The sequence below is a fragment of the Tasmannia lanceolata genome, unplaced genomic scaffold (assembly GCF_043159265.1).
Source record: "Tasmannia lanceolata isolate RefF3 unplaced genomic scaffold, GAP_Taslan_0.1 ptg000007l, whole genome shotgun sequence".
NCBI lineage: Eukaryota > Viridiplantae > Streptophyta > Magnoliopsida > Canellales > Winteraceae > Tasmannia > Tasmannia lanceolata.
In genome coordinates this window covers 23,686,305-23,713,191 of record NW_027518684.1, presented here as the reverse complement: position 1 = coordinate 23,713,191, position 26,887 = coordinate 23,686,305, and the positions used below count along the sequence as shown (strand labels likewise).

The 26,887-nt window shown below is 39.5% G+C and overlaps 1 protein-coding gene across 2 annotated transcripts in view; it reads left to right on the top strand.

Annotated features, from left to right (window-relative positions):
* The window catches only part of LOC143882316 (protein DETOXIFICATION 35-like), a 52,528-nt gene that overhangs the window by 15,673 nt on the left and 9,968 nt on the right, over window positions 1-26,887 (top strand). For both annotated transcript variants that reach the window (XM_077385847.1, XM_077385848.1), the window contains exons 2-4: window positions 2,285-2,910; window positions 4,255-4,311; window positions 5,283-5,521. In XM_077385847.1, the coding sequence (XP_077241962.1) occupies window positions 2,285-2,910; window positions 4,255-4,311; window positions 5,283-5,521 (922 nt within the window). The remainder of the gene's footprint in view (window positions 1-2,284; window positions 2,911-4,254; window positions 4,312-5,282; window positions 5,522-26,887) is intronic.

Genomic DNA, 26,887 nt, shown 5'->3' with positions numbered 1-26,887 from the left:
TTTTGAATATTTGGGGCCAAACCTACACAATCTGAGATTTTTTTTCAAACAATCTAGAAGGCCGTTATTAGAATTAAGGGCAGCCGAGTCAAAGAGCATAAGGTCATCAGCAAAAAGGAAACGAGTGATGTATAAATTACCTTTGGAGAATGGAGTTGTTACCTTTCCTTCTCGATGAGCATCATCCAGGAGGATAGACAACATTTCCATGACAAGGCAGAAGAGGAAATGCATAAAAAATTATGATGGGGCTCATGTTTGATTTGCTTGACTATTTTAGATTTTGTTGATCCCAGTCGATGTTAGTAATGATAGAATGAAGGGCGACCTTGCAAATATCAGCTCCAAGGGCACCCCTATTGGTGGATTTTTGCAAATTGAAGCCCCGAAAAAATTAGAATGAGCCTAAAAAAGTGGAAATGCACCTAAAAAGGTGGAAAACATGTTGACTTTGCGAAAATCAACCAATAAGGGTGCCCTTGGAACTGATTTTTTCAAGGGCGCCCTTCATTCTATCATTCCTCTAATAATTAATTAAGCATTTTAGAAGATTTATTAATAGCTAGGTTTCAATGAATTTACATTTATTATGCAAATTTTAACAAATTGGATAGTTACTTGTAGCTGTGTGTAGTTATTAATAGCAATTAATTGATACAGATAAACTATATATGAATATATTTTTGTAATGTTTTGAATAACGCGGGGGCGTGTGCATGGGAATCTATAGTTTTTCATTATATATAATAAATGACATAGATTAAATATCTTCTGAATGTAAATTACTCTGTAGCTATTAAATAAAGGGAAATGATATCAGCACAACCATGTTTTGATAATTGCACTAACTTATCTTGTCTTTTATTATTTAAAGTGTTGTCAAGGGTGGTTACAGCTCCCAACAGGCTCTTACAAACCAATTAAAAAGGAAAAGACAAGCTGCTCTTGTGTACTTATTAAAGCTTGGTTGTGCTGATATCATTTCCTTAAATAAATTATAAATAAAATTTGTGTAATAAATGATAATTCCCATTAAATAAATTATAAATATAATTTTTTAAGCTATGAGATTCCTTATTTAACAAACAACTATTTTAAGGAACCTATATACAATAGAGAATTGTGTTTCTGAGCTCGAGCATCAAAAACTCCTGTGGGCCCATTTTTTGAGGGTGATCCAAAGTATTCATTTGAAAGGCCCTATCATGGATAGGGTGTGTACCAAAAATCAGGTTCAGAGGATTATCCTAACCCTTCAATTTGTGGAGGAAAAATGGACAGATACTGTTTCTCTACAAATCTGCCCATTTTTTCCCTCCACAAATGGAAGGGTTAGGATGATCCAATGGAGCTGATTTTTTGTGGACACCCTATCAATGATAGTAGCTTCCAAATGAAAGCTTTGGATCCGCCCAACAATGTGGGTCCACACCTATTTCTGAGCACAAGCTCAGATAAGCTTATCTGAGCTCGAGCTCAGAAACAGTATTCTCAATAGAGAATATTATAATATGGTATAAATATATGAAAATATTGTACCCAACATAATCCCCCTAAAAAGAAGAAAACTTAGCTATATAAAAGGGAAAAATGAAAAGCACATGATCAAATCCATTGGACTGGTTGGTAAACCACATTCTAACTCAGTGCAGCTGGTCCCATCATTATCAGATTCTCCTAGTAGAACCTTGATCAAATAAGGCCTCTTTAGTAGACCAACTAAACAAGCTACACCCGTTGATTTTTGTTGGTTTTAACCTTACAGATGAGTGTACATATGGGTGAGATCAGGATCATGTAGGTGCCTCATTGGGATCCACCAAAGCAATTGTCTTGATCACCCCATGTATGCTATATGGGACTCAAGGTTGATCATTAAGATCATATATTAACAATGATCGTTTGGGTGGTGATCCAATCAGTTTATCTCTCTATTCATACCCTCTCTATATTTACCTCATGAAACATCAGTAATGAAAGCAAATTTTTTTTGGTATGAATCAGATGCAATAGAGCATGCTATTTTCTTGTGTGTATGCATGTATGGATAGTCTGTAGTTGAACTCTATTTGTAAGGATATCAATCACCATAAAGGTTTATCTCATTTAAATTCGTTATTGCAGTATTATTTTGCAACTTGGATACATTAATTGATCAGTTCTTTAATATCAGTTCGTATCTTCATCTGCTTGCAATGGGCAATTGACGAATGCATTTCTAGAATATTATTTGAAGTTGTTTCACAAATTTGATTATATTTTTTCCATTTCAAATTGATTGTAGCTTGGCATGGGGAGTGCACTTGAGACACTGTGTGGACAGGCTTTTGGTGCCGGGCAGGTCCACATGCTCGGTATCTACATGCAGCGTTCGTGGATAATCCTTTTCGTCTCTTGCATTATCATTAGCCCAATCTACATCTTTGCCACCCCTATCCTAGAGCTTATAGGGCAAGAGACTGCGATCGCTAATCTTGCAGGGAAATTTTCTTTGTACATCCTCCCCCAGTTGTTTTCTCTCCCCTTTGTCTTCACCACCCAAAAGTTCCTACAGGCCCAAAGCAAGGTCTGGGTATTATCATGTATTGGGTTCGCTTCTCTACTAATCCAGGCATTCTTGCTTTGGATCTTCATCTATGTCTTTGGGTGGGGTTTGGTTGGTGCTGCTGCTGCGTTCGACATCAGTGGCTGGGTGCTGGCACTGGCTCAAGTAATTTACGTCATGGGTTGGTGTAAAGATGGGTGGAAGGGATTTTCTTGGTTGGCCTTCCAAGAAATATGGGCCTTTGTTAGGCTCTCTCTTGCCTCTGCTGTCATGCTCTGCTTGGAGATTTGGTATATGATGACTCTGGTCGTCCTCACAGGCCACTTAGGTAATGCTGAGATCTCCGTCGGTTCAATTTCGATCTGGTAAGCTCATAGTCCTTCTCCTACTCCTCCATAAGATCAACACTAGTAGTTTTTTTTAAAATGAAGATAACAATTTTATTAAATAATAATGGATTACATGTGCGCTTCAAGGGCTAAGGATTGCCCCATATAAAATGATTCGGTAGAAGCTCCTAATTTGGCTAAGCGATCAGCCAATTCATTGGCACTTTTAGGAATAAGAGAAAAAGAGCGAAACCCAAACAAACACATATCTTTTATTTCATCCATAAGATTAGAGAGCCTCCACGGACCGTCGCTAGTTCCTTTCGCCCACAAGACTGTGTTAGAGGAGTCACTTTCCACTTCCAATCTGCCTTCCATCCATCTGTAGAAAATTATCAATCCTTGATGAAGTGTGCGAACCTCTTCTTCTGCAGTCTGTAACGCGGATAGGGCCCGCAAAGGAAAAGATGTTATCCGAGCAATCCCTAAAACACCTCAAATGCCTACCTTGTCGGGGTTGCCAAGAGAGCAACCATCTACAGTATGCTTGATGAAGTTTCTAGAAAGAGGTTTCCATTTCACTACCTCTTTATTTTAACCCTCTCAATATTGTTGTTGAAGAGCCCAAGATGTTCAAAGCGTCCTATTAAGTGTGGATCTTTTACATTCAAGGATGCGCGAATTTCTTTCCTTCCATTGATCAATACTAGTAGTTTTCACTCCGGATGAGGAGCATTCTCTGCCCCATTAGTTGGTACAAGCAAATGGATCCATACATCAGATTGGATCAAGCTGCGGGACCTTTACCTGACATGTTAGAGTTGTTGGTGGGTGTCAAGTATATATGGGTCTCACTGCCTGTAAACCATGTTGGTGTATGATACTTCTCCGGCACATGATGATGATGTTAATTGCCTCAAAATTATTTATTCTCCTTCCGCATCCTCTTTGTAATCGGAAGCCCATTGATCAAACCTATAATTTCCAAATTTGGGCAAGCAAATGTATAATAGAACACCCATGATTTGAATCAGTATAAGTTTAGGATACTCACCTGATTTGCACTCTTGATCCATGCTTAGTGATCAAGGGAGATCAGAAAAATATAGCTTAAAATTTCAGGTATTTGCAACATGTGAAGATGTAGGAGGTAATTAGTCTTTTTGGTAAAGCTCCAAGAACCATGTTAGTGGGCATTATTGCACCTCAAAACTCAATGAGTACCAGTCTTTTCCTTTTTTTTTAGAGCCATTTTTTGTCCAAAATATAAAGGATTAGGATTTAAGCTCAGAGTTCATCTCCTTTCCCTAAAATAGATGTTTCAGTTTATGCTTTCACCATGACTAAGATGCTTGTGTTTCTTGGTAATTCTTGTTTCAGCATGAATATCAATGGGTGGGAAGTGATGGTATTCATTGGGCTCAATGCTGCTATAAGGTAATGTTGCCAAACTATAAACTACAACCTATGCTTTAGGAAATTGGTCATAATATTTAGCATCGGTGGGAGAGACATGCCCATAGTGCATCTGTCTATAGCCTTGCCATCTATGCAGGGCTGAAGTCACGGTTCCCATGGTGCACTATGTTGAAGTATAAATGATTTAATAACACAAACTCTAACAACTTAAGCTTTTGGAATAATTGGTTGTTTCACATGGTATACGAGCTATTGCTTCACGACAGGTCCTGGGTTCTAAACGCAACAACTCCTTGATATTAAAAACCCACTAGTACGGCCAACTCAAAAGAGGGCCACATGCCACATGTATGGTCAACCCAAAAAAAACGGAGGGGGGGGGGGGGGGGGTGGGGAGGGGGAATGTTGAAGTATAAATGATTAAATAACATCTAACAGCTTGAGCCTTTGGAGTAATTGGTTGTTTCACACACTAGTGTTTATATCTGGGTGTGATGGTGGTGGTAGTGTTTTCATGGTGGTGAAAGTGATGGAGGATGGCAGGGGTTGTTGTGGAAGGTTTAGTAGGTAGTGGCATGGTAAGTGATTTTTCAAGAAACCTGCACCAAGCTCAGAAACAGTTCTGCTTTCTAAAATTTGACTTGATAAGCAGTAGAAAACTTTCTGATTTTATAAAGTTTTCTTCATTCATTCATTCAACTTGGTGAGTAAAGAGTTTATTCAGTCACCGTAGCCAAACCAGCCAGATTGACCCAGCAGACTTCATTGCTGGTCAATGAGTTTCAGAACACTAGGTGTGCTGCATGTTTGTGGCTGCATTGGGATGTTGGTAGTTAGTGAATGGCTTTGGTGTGATGGTTTTGCTTTATGTGAGGCAGTGGTGTCATGATGATGAGAAATGGATGTAGGGATTGATTTTTTTGTTATCTTTTTCTTTATATTCTCTATTTCCTCATTTGTTTTTCTTTCCTTTTCTTTTCATTTTTCAGCGTTCGTGTCTCGAACGAGCTTGGTTCAGGGCACCCCAGAGCCACCAAGTATGCCATCATCGTTGTAGTCCTACAATCACTCTTTATTGGGCTCTTTTTCATGGCCCTGATACTGATATTCAGAACCAAGTTTGCCGTGATCTTCACCAGCAGTAAAGATCTGCAAGAAGCTGTCTCTCATCTTGCATTTCTTCTTGGTATTACCATGGTGCTCAATAGCATACAGCCAGTTATATCAGGTACTTATTAAATTCAGTGTGCCAATAAAGAGAACATTTAGAAACATTGAAGCTGTTCATATGGCTTTCCACATGAAGAGGGCGCTAATTCATAAGCTGATTATTGTTGTTACCAATTTCTGCAAATTCTAAGCTTTTTCTGTAAATGATAAATAGAAAGGAAATTGTCTTTTGGGGTAAAAACATAATAACAGGCTCTCTAGGAAGAATTGCTATGGTATCTATTGTGAAAAACCCCCAAATATCAATATGCGATTTCAGTGGCAAAGCAGAACGAAGAAACCAAAACACAAGCAACGCACAATGGCACAAAGATTAACGTGGTTCGACAAAGCCTATGCCCACGGCAGAGGCAACGAGAAAATCCACTATATAAACATGAGATTATTGTTGGGTTTAAGTCCAGCCTAATAAGGGCGTACTTGGAATTTGTTTGAACTAGAGAGGCACTGTGGTCTTTCTATAATTAAAGCATATCTCCAAGTGTATCCCTAATCTTTGGTAACCGAAGAACAACACAAAATAGAGGAAAAAAGAGGAGAAATTCGCCAGAAATAGGAGTTTCTACACAGCAGTGATCAAACCGATGATCGGAGGTTGATCCGTGGTCCGATTGAGTTGCTTTTTGGACAGCAGGTTCCTGACTTCCTAATCTACATTCTGAACGGTTGGATTGTGATTTGGAGTTCTCTAAGTCAGATTTCTGGGTCTTTTATGGAGTACAGATTTTGGGTGAGAGCTTCACTATTTTCTTCATTTTTCTTCTTTGTTGGAGTTGATTTTGTTGCTCTATCTTCACTCATATTTGTGGATTCCATTGCTGTTGGAATGGGGGATGTTTATCCCATTGATGATGTTGAGAATTAGGTTTTGTACCTAAAGTATTATAGTGAAGATTTGGGTGGACTCCGAGAAAGGTCCTGTGGTTTTTATCCTTCATGTTGAAGGAGTTTTCCAAGTGAAAAATCTCTTGAGTTGCTTTTGGTTGTTTTTTGATACTTTATTTGTGGTTCGTATATTTCCATTGTTTGTGTTCAATCGTTTCCTCACAGGTTAAATCAGAGCGGGAAAGGGTTTTTTTCCCAACATAGTGGTATCAGAGCATTCAGGTTTATTGCACACAAGGTGTTTGTAATATTGTTTGAGAAAAGCAAGTGTTGAATAATGTTGTAGGGTAGTTTAGTGATTACTTAGAGTATTAGGGGTAGTATTGTCATTGTACCATTGTTGCCCTAGATGGGCCTATATATACATCATATTCATGAGGAGCTCCCTAGTGGAGACTCTCCAACCTTCACTCATCTTCTTCTTCCTCTCTATCTCTAACCCTAATCCCATTTCTAACATGGTAACAGAGCCAATGGGTTGATCCTCAAGAAGGAAAGAAGAAGAGTCTATCTCCCTCCACGCCATTCACGCCTTCACGACATTTTTTTTGTTTTCTCTCTATCTTGTATCTCTCTATCTCTAAGTTAGTGTGTTGTGCAAACCAAATCCCTTGTTTTTCTCCCTCAAATCTCAAATCCCTTAAATATCTCTCTCGTAGTCTCTCTCTTTCCTAAATCTCCCAAAAATCTCACTCTTTCTCTCATTTCATCAAACCCATTTCGTGTTTAACCCATTTTCTCTCTATCGTATTATCTCAAAATAAAAAAAATGTCTGTTACTTGTGTAAACCCATTTTGGGTTCTCCTCCACTCCAAAACTCTCTTTATTTTCTCTTCTCTATTACTTTTTTGGCCTATGGCCTTTGGCTTTCTCATCTCATCTTCAAGGTGCACCCCAAGTGTTTGATGAAATGTCTCAAAGGGGTTTTTGTGCCTTGAAAGTATTCTTTTTGTTTCAAGTTGAAGGCCTTTGGCCTCAACTTGAGGGGGAGTGTTGTCTTGTATTGTTTCTTGTGTGGTTCTCTTATTTTTTGTTGTTGTATTGATGTCATCTCTTTCTTTACAATGTCTACTATGTATTGTTTTCTATGTCTTTTATGTAGTTCCTCAAGGCGCACACCAAGTGTTTACTCAAATGTCTAAGAGAGATGTAGTGCCTTGTTGTCTTCGTTTCTTTATCTTCTCCAAGGCGCACACTACGTGTTCGCTGAAATATTTGAGAGAGGTATGGTGCCTTAGAAATCTTCTTTTGTGGTTGTTAGTGTTATCTTACTCTTGTCTTCTTGAGAGAGTGTTCTCTTGTTTTCATGTCTTCTTGAGAGTGTTGTCTTATTTTCATGTCTTGTTTTTCATGTCTCTTCGTGTTGTCCGGCTTTATGCCTTATCCCTCCATGTTGTCTTCTCCTTCATGTCTTCTCTTGGCATAGTTTTACGCATTCATCTTTCTTTCTGGCTTATGCCTTATCCCCCCCTTTTTCGGGCGATGGCTTACATATCCATCGTCGGTCGGCTCTCTTACAGGCGACGGTCTTTTCCTGTCGACCTCTCTTTTCCGGACGATGGTTTCCCATCGTTGGTCGGCTCTTTTCAGGCGACGATGTTCATGTCGTCGGTCTAGTCTCCAGACGATGGTATCCCCATCATTGGTTCGTTTATCTTTTCCCTCATTTCTTCTTGTCTTTAGGCGACGATGTTCATGCCGTCGACCTTGTCACCAGACGATAGTTTCCCCATCGTTGGTTGGTTATCCTCTTCATATGTTCTTCTTATCTTTTGGTGACGTTCATGCCGTTGACCTTGTCACCAGACGGTGGTTTCCCCATCGTTGTTTGGTTATCTTCTCTATCTCTTTTTCTCTCCAAGCGATGGTTTTCCCGTCGACCTTGTCTTCGATGGTTTCCCATCAGAAGTTATCTTCTTCTCTTGGTGTTGACTACTTAGCTGATGTTCTCGCTCGTGGTGCTTCGTCATTGTTCGTGTGCGCACCTTTGGTGTGCCCCCTTTTTGCTCGATGGATCATTGTTATTCGCCTACCGAGGTGCCTCAGTTCGATCCTTCGTGGTTCCAGACTTATTGCCGGGTTCTCATTCAGGGGGAGACCCGGTTGCGATTGCTCTCGCCGTAGTGCTACTTCAAGGGGAGTTCCATTTTGGTGGCCGCTGATCTCGACAACCGTACTCTCATGGTGGCCGTTATCTCTTGTTATGTTTTCCTTATGTATTCATCACACCAGCTTGAGGAGTGTTATACTAAGTTGGACGTGTGTAAGAGATTTTGTACTTTTTGTTATTTTTATTTGTTTATTGTAGTTTTCTTTGTACCAAGCTGGAGTTCCATAGCATATACACTCCAGTTTGAGGGGGAGTGTTAAATAATGTTGTAGGATAGTTTAGTCATTACTTAGAGTATTAGGGGTAGTATTGTCATTGTACCATTGTTGCCCTAGATGGGCCTATATATACATCATATTCATGAGGAGCTCCCTAGTGGAGACTCTCCAACCTTCACTCCTCTTCTTCTTGCTCTCTATCTCTAACCCTAATCCCATTTCTAACAGCAAGGTTGTTATTGACTTTGATTGAACGATGAAACCGAATTTGAATAGAATGATCAGCTTGAATGGAAGGAATTATCATGTTTGGAGGGGTAAAATAGAAGACCTTTTATATGTGAAGCGTTGGCATCTGCCAGTGTTCGGCGATACAAAACCTGGCAACATGACCGATGCCGATTGGACTCTTGAGCATAAAATTGTGTGCGGGTTCATTCGACAATTTGTGGATGATAATGTTTTGAATCAAATCTATAAAGAATCACATGCCAGGACTCTATGGAACAAGTTTGAATCGTTGTATGTGCGAAAGACCGGCAACAACAAAAGGTACTTGATAAAACAATTTATGGGGTTGAAATATAGAGATGGCCAATCTATAGCCGATCACTTGAATGAGTTTCAAGAACTGATAGACCAACTCTCAGCCATGAATATTATATTTGAAGATGAGGTACAAGGGCTTTGGTTGCTTGGTACTCTATCGGACTCGTGGGAGACATTTCGTATGTCATTGAGTAATTCTACTCCTGATGGTATTGTCACCATGGACTTTGTTAAGAGTGGCATTTTGAATGAGGAAATGAGAAGAAAAACTCAAGGTTCTTCGTCCCACTCTGAAGCTTTGGTTGCCGAAAGTGGGAGGAGAAGTCAAAGTAAAGGTCTAAAAGGTAAACACAAGAGCCGAAGTAAGTCACGGTCATGGAAAAAGAATGTAGAGTGCTATGAGTGGCAAGAAGGGCCATATTAAGAAAAATTGCTTCTAGCTGAAAAGAGAGAAGAAAAATGGTAATGACAACAATGAGAAGAAGGATCATAATGATGATGATCGGGTCGCCACCGCCATTGAGGAACTTGTCATTGTGTTATGATAATAATGTGAATTTTGCATGCAATGAGACGAGTTGGGTCATTGATAGTGGAGCTTCGCTTCATATCACATCAAAGGAGTTCTTTAGTTCCTACACGTCAGGAAACTTTGGCACATTGAAGATGGGCAATGATGGCTTGGCCAACGTTGTAGGTGTGGGAGATGTGTGTTAGGAGGCAAATAATGGAACAAAGCTGGTTCTCAGAGATGTGAGACATGTACAAGATATTCGTTTGAATTTGATTTCAACTGGGAAACTCGATGATGAGGGATTTTGCAATTCCTTTGATAATGGACAGTGGAAACTCACCAAATGCTCATTTGTTGTGGCTAGAGAAAAGAAGGAGTCTTCTTTATATTTGTTGCAGGCCAAAGATTTCCAAGGGTAGCTGTAATGTCGTGGAAGATAGGAATGCAACTGAGTTGTGGCACAAGCGACTGAGTCACATGAGTGAGAATGGTATGGGCTTATTGGCGTAGAAGAATTTAGTCAAAGTCACCCTCCTTCGAGAAAAATAGATTTATTAGAATGGGTACATTCAGATGTTTGTAATCCAATAAAACTTGTAACACTTGGTGGTGCTTCTTACTTTGTTACCTTCGTTGATGACCATTCCAGGAAATTTTGGGTTTATGCCTTAAAGACGAAGGACTAAGTGTTGGATGTATTCAAGTAGTTTCAGACTTCAGTAGAGAGACAGAAAGGAAAGAAGTTGAAATTGCATCTGGTCAGACAATGGTGGTGAGTACATCGGAGCATTTGATGAGTACTACAGACAACATGGTATTCGACATCAGAAGACACCTCCTAAAACACCTCAGTTGAACTGTATAGCAGAAAGAATGAACAGAACATTGGTTGAGAGAGTCAGATGCCTGATTTCAGATGCCAAATTGCCAAAAACCTTTTGGGGTGAGGCTTTAAGTACAGTGGCACATGTTATTAATTTATCCCCCACTGTTGCTTTTGATGGTGATGTCCCTAACAGAGTTTGGTTTGGCAAGGATGTCTCCTATAACCATCTAAGAGTATTTGGCTGCAAAGCATTTGTCCATGTTCCGAGGGATGAGAGGTCCAAGTTGGACGTCAAGACATGAGAATGCATCTTTCTTGGTTATGGTTGTGATGAGTTCGGCTACAGATTTTACGATCTAGTTGAGAAGAAAATTTTGAGGAGTCGAGATGTTTTTGTTGAGAATCACACCATAATGGATATTGAGAAGACAGAGAAGAGAAGACAGTATCCAGAGATTGTAAGATCAGGTTGAAGACATTACTCAGTATGATGTTGAGGATCAGATTCCATATCAGATTCAGGATCAGACTCAGAATGACCAACACAGTACATATGACAGTAATGCTCGGGCAAATGATGTTGTGGATGTTCAGCAGCATGCACCTACAGTTCCACCAGCTACCGCTTTGAGGAGGTTTACCAGAGACCGCCATCCATCCATTAGATACTCTCTAGAGGAGTATGTGCTACTGACAGATGCAGGTGAGCCTGAAAGGTTTGAAGAAGCAATGGAGGATGCGAACAAGAAAGAATGGGTTGATGTGATGCAAGATGAGTTGAAATCGTTGCATGAAAATCACACCTTTGAGTTGGTGACATTGCCTAAGGGCAAGAGAGCTTTGAAAAATCGATGGATTTATAGGTTGAAGAATGATAGAAATTCTTCACATCCTCGATAGAAAGCTATGCTGGTCGTTAAGGGTTTCAATCAGAAAAAAAGAATTGACTATGATGAGATCTTCTCGCCCGTTGTGGAAATGTCTTCAATCCGGGTTGTCTTGGGTTTGGCAGCTAGTCTTGATCTTAAGGTTGAGCAAATGGATGTGAAGATGTGGACCCCGATCCCGAGACGACAGTGAGCGAGGGATGAGAAATTCCCCGTCAATCCTCTGAGACCTCCACAATGTGAATGAGAGCTCTACCAAGGAGCTCTCGAAATGATGCCACTCACAGCATGGGTGGCGAATGTATATGTATGAGATACCTCCTGATCCGGAGACAAAAGCCTCGAAACCAAGACGCACTTAAAATAACTCAGAGTCGCCATCCAAGGAAATGGGCCCTAGATTCCATGAAATACTCTGTTGCAACGGATAACCAGAGATGCAAAGGTCCATTCTGGCGACGAATGAGGAAGATCCGAAGAGCACCCCCAATTCGCCCAAGTGCAAGCACATGGTCTCTTATGCCATTTTTAATTAACTTTGAAGAGTCTTGGGCAAAAATCATGTGAAATGGAAACAATCATCCCCGAGAAAACGTCTATATAAGCATGCATGACCCGGGAATGGGCAAAGAAAATGAACATCCAAATCCTAACTCATCACATCTAAGAAAGCAATAAACAATCGCATGCATAGCTACAGCTAAGCAGATAACGATAGATATAATGAGATAAGGAAAGCAAATATCTAAATTTAGACAGATAATCAAGATAAGACGAATGGATAAACGCTATAGCTAAGCAATCAAAGTAGTAAAGTAAACACACTAGCATGCGAGCCTATGCAAGAGATAAGACCAAGAAAATGGCAATCGATCGCACGCTAGAAGAGCAAACAAACTAGAATGCATAAGGAATCTAAGATAAGCACACAGCAAGCTAAAAGGTGCAAGAAAAGAAAGAAATCAGAAAATCAACGGTATGCGAGAACCAAAAACTGCCAGGAAAAAGAAAGTGGAACACACGATTGGCTCAGAGGGCGATTCAAAAGGAATCAAGCCCAGCGATCGTAATCTGCTGAGATCGGACTAGTCTCGCGATCGTCATGACCTATCGTTGGGCTCAGCGAGGACAATCCCTGTGAAGGGACCACGCTATGTCATCGCTCGTCCCAAAACCTGATAAAACGTCGAAAAACCGATGAAAACCGAAAAACCACGATTGAAATCGGAAATGGAATGAAAAGGGGGTTCCGAGTGACCTGGCGATCATCATCCTTGCCCATTTTTGTTTTGAAAGGTTTGAAAATGTTTGAAAATATTTATTAAAAAGGTTTGACTGGACTTGGGTGGACCCAAGCTACCTATGTACCCTGTGGAAAGGGATCAAGCCAACGTAGTTCGAAACAGCTTTTTCGAAAAATACTTTTGATGTTTTTGATGATTTTTGTTGTTTTTGGATTTTTACTATTTGATTTTTATGTGTTTTTGTTTATCCCTTTGATTGAAATGGGGGTTTTGGCTCAAGAGGATTATGTCCGTCGTCGCCTTGACCCGAGAGAAGTGTTCCCAAAATCGATAGGATCCCGAAATACGAAAAGAATCCCGAGGAACTTGGAGAGAATAGTCTCGAAAGAAATCAAGGTAGAGTCCCTAGATCCTATAAGAAATGATGACCTCAGAAAGAAGGGAAACCCCTACTCCCTGTAAGAATCCCAAGAAGGGAAGAGGATGTGAAGGGCAAAGGGTTGGCTCAAGAAACATTCCGTCATCGCCACTTAGACCCGACAGAAAACTTCTGAAATCACTGGATGATATAGGAACCCTGAGATCTAAGGAAAATCCTAAGACTAAGAGAAGCCTCGAAAGGGAAGGAAAGAGAAAGCTAAGGTGGTCCTGAAAATCCCAAGAGATCGCGAATATGATGAACACAAGAACCCTATGAAGATCCTAAACATTGAGGCAGAGTTGGAAAGAGAATCGAAGAATAAATGGTGAGAAATTTATCATTTGGATTGACTTGTTCAATATGAAGTGGAGTCAACTAGGCCAAAGATGAAAGATTGGTCATGTCTATCGGTTTGTTGAAACCAATTTGGCCGGGATAAGAGGGAAAGTTAATCTTGTACCTGCTGCTACTGCGAAAATGACAAGTGACAACCCCTCTCTCTAGTCTTTCTAGTGTGACCAGTAGAAGCAAAACAAGTCGAGGGCAAAAACTTCTTATAAGAGTGAAAGATCAGGCTCTCGAATGTTCAAGCTCAGAGATCACTGCCGAATTCAAAACTCCTTGCTCTCGTCCTTCTAGGACCCCACATTAGAAAGTTAAAGCTATAAAAATGCACATAAAACAGAATCTAAAAGTGAAGACTTGTGCTCTTTTTCAAGGATCAGACACACCAAGATAACCATAAAACCGAACTATGAAATGACCCAAACCTATTCATGAACCACATACACATAGAGATATGAATTGGGTCTAGGCGATTTAACAAATTATAGCGAGACAATTATCAAGACATGAAGAAGATTCTTAGACACTATTATGCTTTAACAATGGTAAGATCAATTTAATCATGTCTTTTCCTTTTAGAAATTTAACTCGAGACTTTCCTTAAAACATCAACAGCAAAGAAGAAGACAACATAAAGCTATCATCACAACATGGTGCAAATAGCAAACATAGTTAGGCCAATAACATTTCCACTAGCAGCAAAGAATGAAAACAATTTAATCGAGGGCATTGACATCGCCCTGCTTCGGCAATCACACTGATTCACTTTGTCTTTTCCTTTTGAATGGCTACTGATATGAACACAACCCTGCTAATAGCTACACAAAAACTAGCCTCATCTCCTAGTTTACAAAACTGTCAGAGCTTATCACCGAGTTTAACTACGATACCTCAAAAGACTCTCAAGAAACTAATTGAGGTACAGCCATTAGACATGGTTGGACTGATATCAGTAAAAACAAGGATTAGAGAAGGAGATCTCTGCCATTACTTACAATTGAGATTTAAGAACGTGGATAAAGTGCAGGATCTAACTTCTTAAATCTCTATGATTAAACAACAAATGACCAGATGAAGGAAAACAGATTCAACACCTAGCAATGGAAAAAAGCAAGATGAGAGAACCCACAGTACTCTCTCATTGACATGATTCATCTACTAACCCCGAATTAAATGAAAGAAAAAATTATTACCCGAATTCCTCAATTAGCAATGGATCAGATTCGGATCTCGGAATCCTTCGCTAGAACCCTCGGATGAAGAAGACTTGCTTCGACCCCTTCTTACAAGCGATGTCGGATGATCGGAGCGCGGCTCTGTTGATCGGAGATGATGGCGGATTCCATGGAGGTTTGTCGGAATTGAAGAAGGTCGGATTGGATTTATGAGGTTGAGAATGGTGAAAAGGGGATTGCAAATGAAGGGTTCAATGATGGCTGAGAAAGGGCCGTATTGTGATGGAAACTGGAAGTGGGTTTGGTGGTGAAGAGATGGGGAAGGTGATGGCGGAGGTAGAGAGAGTAGCTAGGGCCGGATTTTTGCCGGATTCTGGCTTGGATGGCCGGAGAAAATGATGGCGGTTGGGTCGTTGGCCGGAGCTCCGGTGATGGAAAGTTGCAGAGATGGTGGCTAGGATTCCGGTGGGGGTTTGTGGATGGTGGTTTGAGAAGAGGGTTTGTAGAAGTGGGTTTGGGTATTAGATGGAAATGGGTTTTGGGTAGGCGTTCGAAAGGGGTTTTGGGTTGGAGGTGAAGATGGATGGTGGCTGTAAAGGGAGGAGGCTTGCCGGATTCCGGCAAGGTTACCGGAGGAGAGGAATTGGGATTTAGAAATGAGGTGGGTTTGATGATAGGTTGGTGTTGATCTGAGATTTGGTAGAATCGAGATGGGTTTTACGGGTTTATGAAGGAGAAGATGATGAGGGTGGTCGGATTCCGGCAAGGTTCTCGCCGGAAGATGAACAGATGGTGGTGGTGGTAGGTGGAGGGGTGGCTGCAACTTCCTTCTTCCTCTCCTTTCAATTTTTTTCTCTTCTCTCTGCCTCTCTCCCTCTCTGTTTCTCCTCTTGGTGGCTGCAAGGTGAGGCCCCCTGTTGGGGACAAGAAAATGGACCAACCTCTCTCTCTGCTGTGTGTGGCTGCCCCTTTAAAAAAATAAGGGAAAATGACCAAATAGAAGGGGTTTCTACTGACTATGACATTTGAAGAGGGGTGTTTTGTAAATCACCAATCAAGAGTGCATATGACTAAAATGCCCTTGATTCTCTCTCTCTCTCTCTCTCCCTATCGAATCACCTTTTTGAAATGATTACATTTAGAATACAAATCTCAAAACCCACCTTTTTCTCTCTTCTTCTTCTTCCTCCCACCTACGTTATGAAAAACCCAAAAACCTCCATTTTTGAAACCCAAAAACCTCCATTGTTAGATGCCAAAAGCTCCATTCTATTGCTGAAAACCTTATTTTTAGATGTCAAAGCCTCCCTAACCCTTCATTGCATTGGAAAACGCCTCCATTTACAACAACTATTGCAAAAAAAGTTATTAGATTCCAAAATCGCAAAAATCTTCACTAGAAACTATCATTCCATTGCACAAAGCCTCCATTCAATGGAAAAGTGTGTATTTCTAGCCCTCTCCCTTCTCTTTCAATTATAAGGCATGTTTATAAACTTGAATGAAAGTTTTCCATGTTAAACTACTGTTTTCCACTTTATAATCATTGTTATTTTACTGTAAACCACTAATTTCTTAAGTTAAACTACTATTTCACTACGATAAACCACTACTGAAGTGGGTGTTTATAAGTGGTTTATATAGCTTCTTTGGTTAAGAATCCTCAGTAGTGGTTTATAATCCTAAGTAGTGGTTTATTAAGGCTTACTAGTGGTTTAGAGTATTTATAATTTGTTTATACGGATTAACAATGGTTTAAAGTGTTTATAAGTGATTTATAGAGGGTGAGTAGTAGTTTATAGTGTTTATAAGTGGTTTATACATGCTTATCAGTGGTTTAGAGTGTTTACAACTGGTTTATATAGGGTAAACAGTAGTTTATATAAGCCTATCAGTGATTTAGAGTGTTTATAAGTGGTTTATATAGGCTTATCGTGGTTTAGAGTGTTTATACATGGTTTATACAGGGTAAGAAGTAGTTTATAGTGTTTATAAGTGGTTTATATAGGCTTATCAGTGGTTTAGAGTGTTTACAACTCGTTTATATAGGGTAAACAGTGGTTTATCTCAGACTATCAGTTTTTTAGAGTGTTTATAAGTAGTTTATATTGGCTTATTAGTGGTTTAGAGTGTTTATACATGGTTTATACAGGGTAAGAAGTAGTTTATAGTGTTTATAAGTGGTTTATATAGGCTTATCAGTGGTTTAGAGTGTTTGCAACTGGTTTATATAGGGTAAACAGTGGTTTATATAAGCGTATCAGTGATTTAGAGTGTTTACAACTGGTTTATATAGGGTAAACAGTGGTTTATATAAGCGTATCAGTGGTTTAGAGTGTTTATAAGTGGTTTATATAGGTTTATCAGTGGTTTAGAGTGTTTATACAGGGTTTATACAGGGTAAGAAGTAGTTTATAGTGTTTATAAGTGGTTTATATAGGCTTATCAGTGGTTTAGAGTGTTTACAAGTGGTTTATATAGGGTAAACAGTGGTTTATCTAAACCTATAAGTGGTTTAGAGTGTTTATAAGTGGTTTATATAGGCTTATCAGTGGTTTATAGTGTTTATACAGGGTAAACAGTGGTTTAGAGTGTTCAAAAGTATTTTATATAAGCCTGGCAGTGGTTTAGAGGATTTATAAGTGTATAATATATGGTAAACAATGGTTTAGAGTGTTTATAAGTTGTTTATATAAGCCTAACAGTGGTTTAGATTGTTTATAACTGGTTTATATAGGCTTGACAGTGGTTTAGAGTGTTTATAAGTTGTTTATACAGTATAAGCAGTGGTTTATATAGGAGTAAGCAGTAGTTTAGAGTATTTACAAGTGGTTTATATAGGGTAAACAGTTGTTTAAAGTGTTTATAAGTTGTTTATACAGTGTAAGCATTGGGTTAGAGTATTTATAAGTGGTTCATGTAAGCCTAGGAGCGGTTTAGAGTGTTTATAAGTTGTTTATATAAGCCTAACAGTGGTTTATAGTGTTAATAAGTGGTTTATATAGGCTTAACAGTGGTTTATAGTGTTTATAAGTTGTTTAAACAGTGTAAACAATGGTTTATAGTGTTTGTAAGTGGTTTATATAGGGGTAAGCAGTGGTTTAGAGTTTTTACAAGTGGTTCATATAGGGTAAACAGTGGTTTAGAGTGTTTATAAGTTGTTTATACATGTAGACACCCCATTTTGACTGGACCCAAGTTCCCGTTACTTGGGCGAAGCCTCGTCAAATAAGTGAGCTGGTGCCCCAAATTTAACCCTGGCATAGCTTAAGGTCCCCCGTAGATCCCCATAAAATTTTGTTGAAATCCGAGCGCGTCTGCTCAGTGAACAGGTCAAGATAGTAGGTGCAATACAGACCAAAAGGAGGGTGATTCATCTGAAAAGGGGGCTGTCCATGGGAAAAAAGGAGGAATATATATCATTTATATGTAAAGGGGGGTGAATTAGCTCGTCTGAGACGAAGCCAATTCGTGCGCTCATCAATAATTGTGCGCTCATCAATGGGGGGGTGCCGTTATCAACCTTCATTTGATATATAAAAAAAAATCGAGAAAATGGGGAGAACTGTTCATTTTCTTGTGAAAATTAGAGAGAGAGAGAGAGAGAGAGAGAGATATTTGGGTTTTTTTTTTTTTTTTTTCCTCCGACCTAGCTCCGGCAAGCCTCCGGCCGAGCTTCGATTTCCTTCTTCTTCTTCTTACAATTTCCTCCACGTCCACCACTGTTTCCCCACCTCCAAGCTCCAGCCGTGAAAGAGAGATCTCAGATCTGAGATCTCAAATCTGAGAGGAGAGGGAGATTTTCATTTTCTCAACAGAGAGAGAGAAAGAAAGGAGATCTCATCTTGCTTCGTCTTCCCCGACTACCTCCGGTTAGATTCCGGTCATATTCCGGCTAGTTCTGGGTCGGATTTTTTTTGTTCTGGTTCTTGTTTTTCTTGATCATCTTCTTCTTTTGCTTCATGGAACCCTAACTCCATAAATCTTACTCCAAACCTTAATTCCTTTTTCCTTTTTCATCTCCGGCAGATTTTTTTGCCGGATTCCGGTTGGAATTTCGGTTAGATCTTGTGCGGTTGTTGCTCTTGCAATTTTGATCTTCAACGCAAACTCGTTTGGAAAGTTCATCCTCATCTTTTCTACGATCTAAAACTCTAGATCCAGCAGTAGAAACCTAAGATCGGGTTTTCTCTTACCTTGTAAACTTCGGATCTGAGAATAGAGAAGAGGAATTTTGTCAAAATTGGTAAAAGGCAGAAGAAGAGGTAAATATGGCTTTCTTTATATTTCTTTAGATCATTGAATACTATAGTTGTTTAAAGGGATGGATTCACTGATTCGTTTTGGTTGACAAATTTGTGTATATGCTGTGACTTAAGCTTTTGATTGGATTGTCTGCTTGTTGTGTATTCAATGATCTGTGTTGTGAAGGTTTGGTTTTAGCTTTAATTTGATTCTCTAATAGTTAATCGGTAGTACCTGTTAGAGATTCTGGAAGCTCTTTTCAAGTGTATCAATAATTTTCTCTTTTAGGCTAGATTAGATATCATAGGACTGCATCTCCCTTGGACTTCAAGATAGACTTTTATTTCTAATGATAATTCATGTTCTGAATTCATGTGGTAGTCATTCACTGTTGGATATGTGGATAGGATTTTGTGATATGTGAGATTCACTTAATAGTAGTAGGCTGCAGCTCCATTTGAAAAAAGCTGTGAAAAGTCACTCATATTTTGGCAATCTGTCACTGATGTATATTTCAGGTGTATGATTGTGGCTCAGTTGTGAAGTTATTGTAATTCTCTTGAACATGCATTCAACAGCATGAGATCATGTTTTAGTTTGAGATTTATAATAAATTCTTGCGTTAATTTCTTCATTGTTTCCCTAACAAATCATGGTTTAAACAGGGACTTTACTTTTCATTGTTATGTTGGGTCTCGCTATTACTAATCTAATCTCCTTGGGTTTAAAGAGGACTCGTTCTCTGTTCACCAATGTCTGTTGAATAAAATGGTTTGGAATGATTCCCCTATCTTGCTTTCTTCATGAATCTGTTTTTTCTAAAGATTGCTTAGAACCTAAACCTGCATGCATTTGAATGATTGTTATTTATTTTGGGAAATGGCATGTTCAGGTTTTGATCCTAATTCTCTTCGAACCTTTGGATGATAATTCTGTTTGAATTATAATTTTTTTTTTTTTTTTTTGGATAGTTTGGTGCCATCTTTGTGTATTTTATGTTAGATTTGTTGAGGCTAAATTTTACATGTTCATATAATAATACATTTAATATATACATTTTTGATGGTATTCAAACTATTTGAATAGAATGATAAATGTCAGAATATTCTATTCTTCATGATTAGCTTCAGAATTTGGATTATTTGAAATCCTGCTATTCAGGTGGAATTCTTAAATTTCAAATATTGATGTGTCCTATTTCGGAAATGCATATTTTAAAGGTACATCTGTACATTTGAAAATGGTAACAATGCCATAATGATTCAAGGTATGCATTATATAGTTTTTATATGGTTTGCATAGAACACCAGTTCTACCCTGTTTTGGGCACAAGTTTAGCCTATTTTCTGCACCATGATTCAGCCCATGGTTAGCTCCCTGTTTTGGCACAATGTGAGCCCATGGTTCAGTCACTGGCAGCACAATTCTGTCCATGATTTAACCCCAGTTTGGTGTACATTTTTTAGCCTATGGTTCAGTCCCTTGTTGGCACAAATTCAGCCCCTGTTTTAACCCCCTAAGTCAGCCATGTTATACCCTAATTCATCACTCTAGTATATGGCTATTCTCTCATGTAACAGGGCAGCAGCAGGGAGCGTGTGTGTCTATGCTTGTTTAGGTGTGCTTAATGTTGTTTAAATTGGATCTTTAGATTGAGCATGCTGTAATTGTACATAGGGATGTCTTCATATCTCTCGTTAATCTCATGTGAATATATGTAAATCTGTTAGCATAAGCTTTGGAATCCATGAGAAGTTGCTTCAATAGAAAAATTATCTTGAAAATTTAACTTTAAATCAAGGTTTAATTCATTGCTCTATGATCTGGAGGTTTCCATAGTTGCAAAAGTTTGTAATGGCTATGATGTTCATGTCAATATGTCTTCTTTCTTTTTATGGTGTAGCTGAACAGGCAAGAATTCTTTATTTTAGACGAGTACAATATGAAAAGTCACTATAAGCTTTGACTTCCTTGATTCTTGCTTTCATAGAAGTAAAGATTGTGCTGCCATTCCTAACTAGTTAAACATTGCACTTCATTTTGAGTTTTTTTTTTTAGATTGATTCAAGCATATGACTGCTACTTCACTAGCTTTTACACTTACCTGCTAAGATTTCGGACCTGGATGAAAGCACATATGGCTGTTTGGTATTGTTTAAGGACTGTCCCAGCAATTTAAATGTTCTATGGTTATGATTTTTGGGCTGAGATAGAAGTATATGTTTGTTTTCTGGCATAGTATAGTTGCTGTCCTACAGCTGGTATGCTTTGAAATTGTGATTTTGGATGAGTTAAGGATCACATAGCTGATGCTCATCGCTGCATAGTTTTGTCTCACAGGTGTATGCACTCGCAGTTATGATTTTGCTTGGTTTAAAACACTAACTGTTGTACAAGAAGCTAGTTCCCTTTTGTAACTAGTCTAGACATGGCATGAAAAAAAAATAATAATAATAATTTATTGAACCGTGTCTTGATAATGAGACAGAATTGAGATAAGCTATTGCTTAAAAAAATAAATAAATATATAATACAATGATATGGGTACTGGATCTTTGTTGCATCCAGCAGAAATGGGTCTTAGAAGGTTATTTTTTTCATTTTTTGTGATAATGGTGTTCTCATAAAGATGAAATAGAATATATATCATTTGCTGGCCCTGCTCTAATTTTACAATTTACAAAGAGTGAAAATCCTGTTATAAATACTCTATGCAGATTTCAAGGCCATGGATATTTCTTTTAGCTTTAAGATTACATGTACAGGTTAATTGTTGAGATGGTGGATTCATGTTCATATTTTTGTTGAGTAAGCAATATCTGCTAGTCGTGGTTTAGATGAATTCTTGATAAAAGCCTAATGCTCCATTGGAGCTGGTAAACCTGAAGTGGAGGTATTGATATCTCAAAATAAAAGGCAATGATGGCGATAGTCGGAGCTTCCGCTTTAGAGAGACAATTTGTGTCTCTATAGAGCAAGCCCAACCTTAGGGGACTTGCTTAGTCCAGGTAGTGTTCCCCTCTCTATTTAGTAGACTTCTCTAGTCTTTTAGAAACCTTTAAGTGGTAGTTTCTCTTCCTCATTTAGGAGACCATTGTGGTCTTATTAGCGAGTTCCGTGCTAGGAGACACACTCTGTCTCATTGAGGTAGTTCTCTTTTGGAGACAAGCCTCATTTTGGACCTACCATTAGGGAAGTCGCTTTAATTTGGTAAGGAGTATACCCGTAAGAGGCATGCCTTGCCTCATTTTTAGAGCCTTTATTTGGAGACAAGCCTTGTCTCATTTAGAGGATTTCCGTTCTTAGAAGGCTTACCTAGCCTTATATTAGAGCAGCTTCTTTTAGAGAGTCCTTGACTCATTGATCCTTTAAGTTGTAGTATTAGAGAGCCTTTGGCTCATTTGTCTTCTTTAGTGTTTTTTTATTAGAGAGTCGTTGACTCATTCGTCCTTTAGATAGTGTTATTAGAGAGTCTTTGGCTCAGTTGTCTTTATTGGTCTTGCTAGAGAGTCTTTGACTCATTTTGTTTTTTTTAGCGATGTTATTAGCGAGTCTTTGACTCAATTGTCTTTATTAGAGAGTCTTTGACTCATTTGTTCCCTTTAGCGGTATTATTAGAGTCTTTGACTCCTTTATCTTTGTGGTGGAGTTATTAGAGAGTCTTTGGCTCATTTATCCTTTTTAGTGGTATTATTGGAGAGTCCTTGACTCATTTGTCATTTTTAGGATTGTTATTAGAGAGTCCTTGACTCATTTACTTTTGCTTTTGTTAGTGTTATTAGTTAGGGGATTCCCCTGTTTAGCTCTGGGGTTTTGCTTTGTATATTCCCTTAGGTCTTTGACCAAAAGGGTGAAATATCCTTAAAATTCAAAAACATGTTAAAACATATAAAGCACAAAAACATTAGAAATTTAAAACATAAAAAATATTTGAAAACATTTAAAAAGCCAAAAGTGTTGAGTGTTTTAAAAACAGTAATTAGGAGAGTTCGTTTCGAACTACGTTGGCTTGATCATCTTTCACGAGGTACGTAGTGCAGCTTGGGATCTTTATCCCAAGTCCAGCCAAACCTTTAAAAATAAATTTGTCAAACCTTCCAAAAATGCAAAAACTTCTTCAAAATATTTTTTTTCAAAGAGATCTTCCCCTAGAGTTAAGGGTTTGTCCTAGCCGTTTGGTTTGTTTTAGAGTTAAGAGTCTGTCCTGATTTGTTTGATATGGTGTGTCCTGTCGTGTGAGTGTCCCTAGAGTTAGGAGGCCCCGAGTCGATAGGTTAGACATTTAGTCGAACCGATGACTAGACTAGGAAGCATATAGTCAGCCCATGGTTTTCATTAGGTTGCACAGCCTAGATACACATAGGTTATAGGACCCACCTGCATTAGCTTAAGGCTAATCAACTTGCATTAGTTAGGACATATAGAGAGTCCTAAAAATTACAATTCACATGAATTTAAGCAATTATACAAAAAGCTTTAAAAATCAGTCGAGTCTAGGTTAGTGGTTCTAGATGGTTAGGCATCGTAGTTAGAATAGGTCATCGAACTACGTTGACTCCGATTCTTTCCGAGACCGGGATACGTAGAGCAGCTGGGATGGACGGTCATCTTGGTCCGAGTCAGGTCGCATTAGAGTTAGGATTTGTTCTGTCCTGTCATATATATAGGATTGATTTGTGTTTTATGTTTTGATGTGTTTTCGTACTTTCTTGTACTGATACTATACCTTTAGCTATAGCTTGCATGTGTTTGCACATCAGAACTTAGACACCCATTAGGCATGTCACTCATAACCTAGCTATGCTTAGGTGACACATCTTTCATTTTATTTTATGTGTGCTTATTATCTTTATCCTCAGGAAATGCATGCTTAGGTAGACGACTCCTGAGGATTGTTCCCATTTCACATGATTTTTACCCAAACTTCTTTGGAGTTAATAAAAATGGCATAAGAGAGCAAGTGCTTGCACTCGGACGAATTGGGGGTGCTCTCAGACCTTCCCCATTCGTAACCAGGCACGAACACATATATATTTCTGGTTATCCATTGCACAGAGGATTTGATTTTAGGGTTCCATGGCATATCCATGGATGGCGACTCTGAGTTTATTTCAGATATGTCTTGGTTTCGAGCCTTGGCTCCGGATCGAGACATATCTCTTTCTTTTTATAACGCCACTCGTGCTATGCTATGAGGGTGGCATCCGTTTTGAGAGTTCCTTGGTAGAGCTCTCCTTCACACGTGGATGATCCAGAGGGTGTTAGGGACTCGTTCCCTCATCGCCTATCTCGGATCGGGGTCCACAATACAGTGTAAGCACTGGTTTATATAGGGGTAAGCAGTGGTTTAGAGTATTTACAAGTGGTTTATATAGGGTAAACAGTTGTTTAGAGTGTTTATAAGTTGTTTATACAGTGTAAGCAGTGGTTTAGAGTGTTTATAAGTGGTTCATGTAAGCCTAACAGCAGATTAGAGTGTTTATAAGTGGTGTATAGAGGGTAAGCAGTGGTTTGGAGTATTTACAAGTAGTTTATGTAGGGTAAACAGTGGTTTAGAGTGTTTATAAGTGTTTTATATAAGCCTAGGAGTGGTTTAGTGTGTTTACAAGCGTTTAATATAGGGTAATCAGTGGCTTAAAGTGTTTATAAGTGGTTTATATAAGCCTATCAGTGGTTTAGAGTGTTTATAAGTGGTTTATATAGACTTAGCAGTGGTTTTAGAGTGTCTATAAGTTGTTTATTTACGATTACCAATGGTTTAAACAACTGAGAGGGAGAGACTACTAACCTGTGAGAGGAGGTTCACTCAGAATCAGAGGATACTGGAGAGAGGTGCACGAACCTGCAGGGCATTGTGACCCTCTAATGGACGGTTGGGGTCATCCCATGAGAGAAAGAGGGCATTGTGGCCCTCTAATGGACGGTTGTGATCATCCCATGAGAGAAAGAGGGCATTGTGGCCCTCTAATGGACGGTTGGGATCATCCCATGAGAGAGAGAGGGGCATTGTGGCCCTCTAATGGAAGGTTGGGATCATCCCATGAGAGAGAGGGGGCATTGTGGCCCTTTAATGGACGGTTGGGATCATCCCATGAGAGAGAGAGGGGGCCTTTGGGGCCCTCTAATGGACGGTTGGGATCATCCCATGAGAGAGAGAGGGGCATTGTGGCCCTCTAATGGAAGGTTGGGATCATCCCATGAGAGAGAGGGGGCATTGTGGCCCTTTAATGGACAGTTGGGATCATCCCATGAGAGAGAGAGGGGGGCATTGGGGCCCTCTAATGGACGGTTGGGATCATCCCATGAGAGAGAGAGGGGCATTGTGGCCCTCTAATGGAAGGTTGGGATCATCCCATGAGAGAGAGAGGGGGCATTGTGGCCCTTTAATGGACGGTTGGGATCATCCAATGAGAGAGAGAGGGTGGCATTGGGGCCCTCTAATGGACGGTTGGGATCATCCCACGAGAGAGAGTGAGAGGGGGGGCATTGTGGCCCTCTAATGGACTGTTGGGATCATCCCATGAGAGAGAAAGAGAGAGGAATTGTGGCCCTCTAATTGATGGTTGGGATCATCCCATGAGAGAGAGAGAGAGAGGTGACGGTATTTTAAAAATGAGGGTATTTTTGTCCTAAACCCTTGCAAACCAGTCACCATCACTCTAGATTTGTTATTTCCAAGTCTCCCATCTTCAAATGTCATAGTCAGTAGAAAGCCCTTTCATTTGGTCATTTTCCCAAAAAATCAAGAAGAAAAATCCTCTTGAAACCCTAGCCGATTGCTCTTTTAAAGGGTGTGTGTGTGCTCATATTAGCACCCCCAAGCTTTGGTAAAGCACCCTCTCAACCTGTCTTTTCTCTATTGGGTTCAATGGGCATGGTAATTGGTATAACCACACCCATGATTTGATAAACCACCCTCCTTTTACATGGGAAATGAAATATTTCGCCCCTCCTATTCCATGGGCAGCCTCTATAGTGCATTTGTGACTAAGGGTGTCAATTTTGGCTCAGGCTCGGAGGCTCGCTCGAGCTCGGCTCGAATCCTTAACGAGCCGAGCCCAATTTAGGCCAGGCTCGGCTCGTTAAGAATTTAATATATTTAAATATATATATTATATATTAATTTATACATTAAAAGGGTTGTCCAGGGAGTGAAGGGGGGAGGGGGGGGCAAAATATGTCACTTCATTTTTGGAACCCCATTTGTTACTAGGACCAGCCCCCATAGTGTAAAAAGAGTAGTCAAATTACACTAGTAGGGCTGTCCACGGAAGATGAGGGGTGTGAACATAATATAACCCGAGCTCGGTAAGGCTCGCGAGTCGCTCGCGAGCCTGGCCAAGTCTGACCGAGCCGAGCCGAGCTTTTGAGCTTAATGAGCCGAGCCGAGCTTGGCCAGGCTCGGCTCGGCTCATTTACACCCCTATTTGTGACTACTCTTTTAATCTAGAAGGGGAGTCCAAGTAAAAGACAGGGAGGCGAATGAAAGAGAATGATATATTTGCCACATCTTTCTTCCTTGGACAACCCTCTTTAGCATATTTTCTAGCTATAGGGGGTGGTCTAAGCAAGAAAAGGGGAAGAGTGAATTACTTTTTTTTCTTGTATCTTTTCTTAGGGAAATGATATTGACACATTCGTATTTTGATAACGACACCAACTCGCCCGTCTTTTCTTATTTAAACTCATGAAAATGTAATGATCATTTAATCGTGATTTAAACACTAAAAGACAAGGTAAGTTAGTGAAAATATCAAAGCGAGATTATGTCAGCATCATCCGCACTTGGGAGGTTCGTGTAGAGGGGTGCCAATACCAAGGTTTGTATAGAGGGGTGCCAATACCAGAACTCAGGGTATTTTACAATTTTTGTAAATTCCGGAAAAAATAAAAGGGAAGGTCGGGGCGAGGGAATGGATGATATCAATGGGGTTTATGGATACT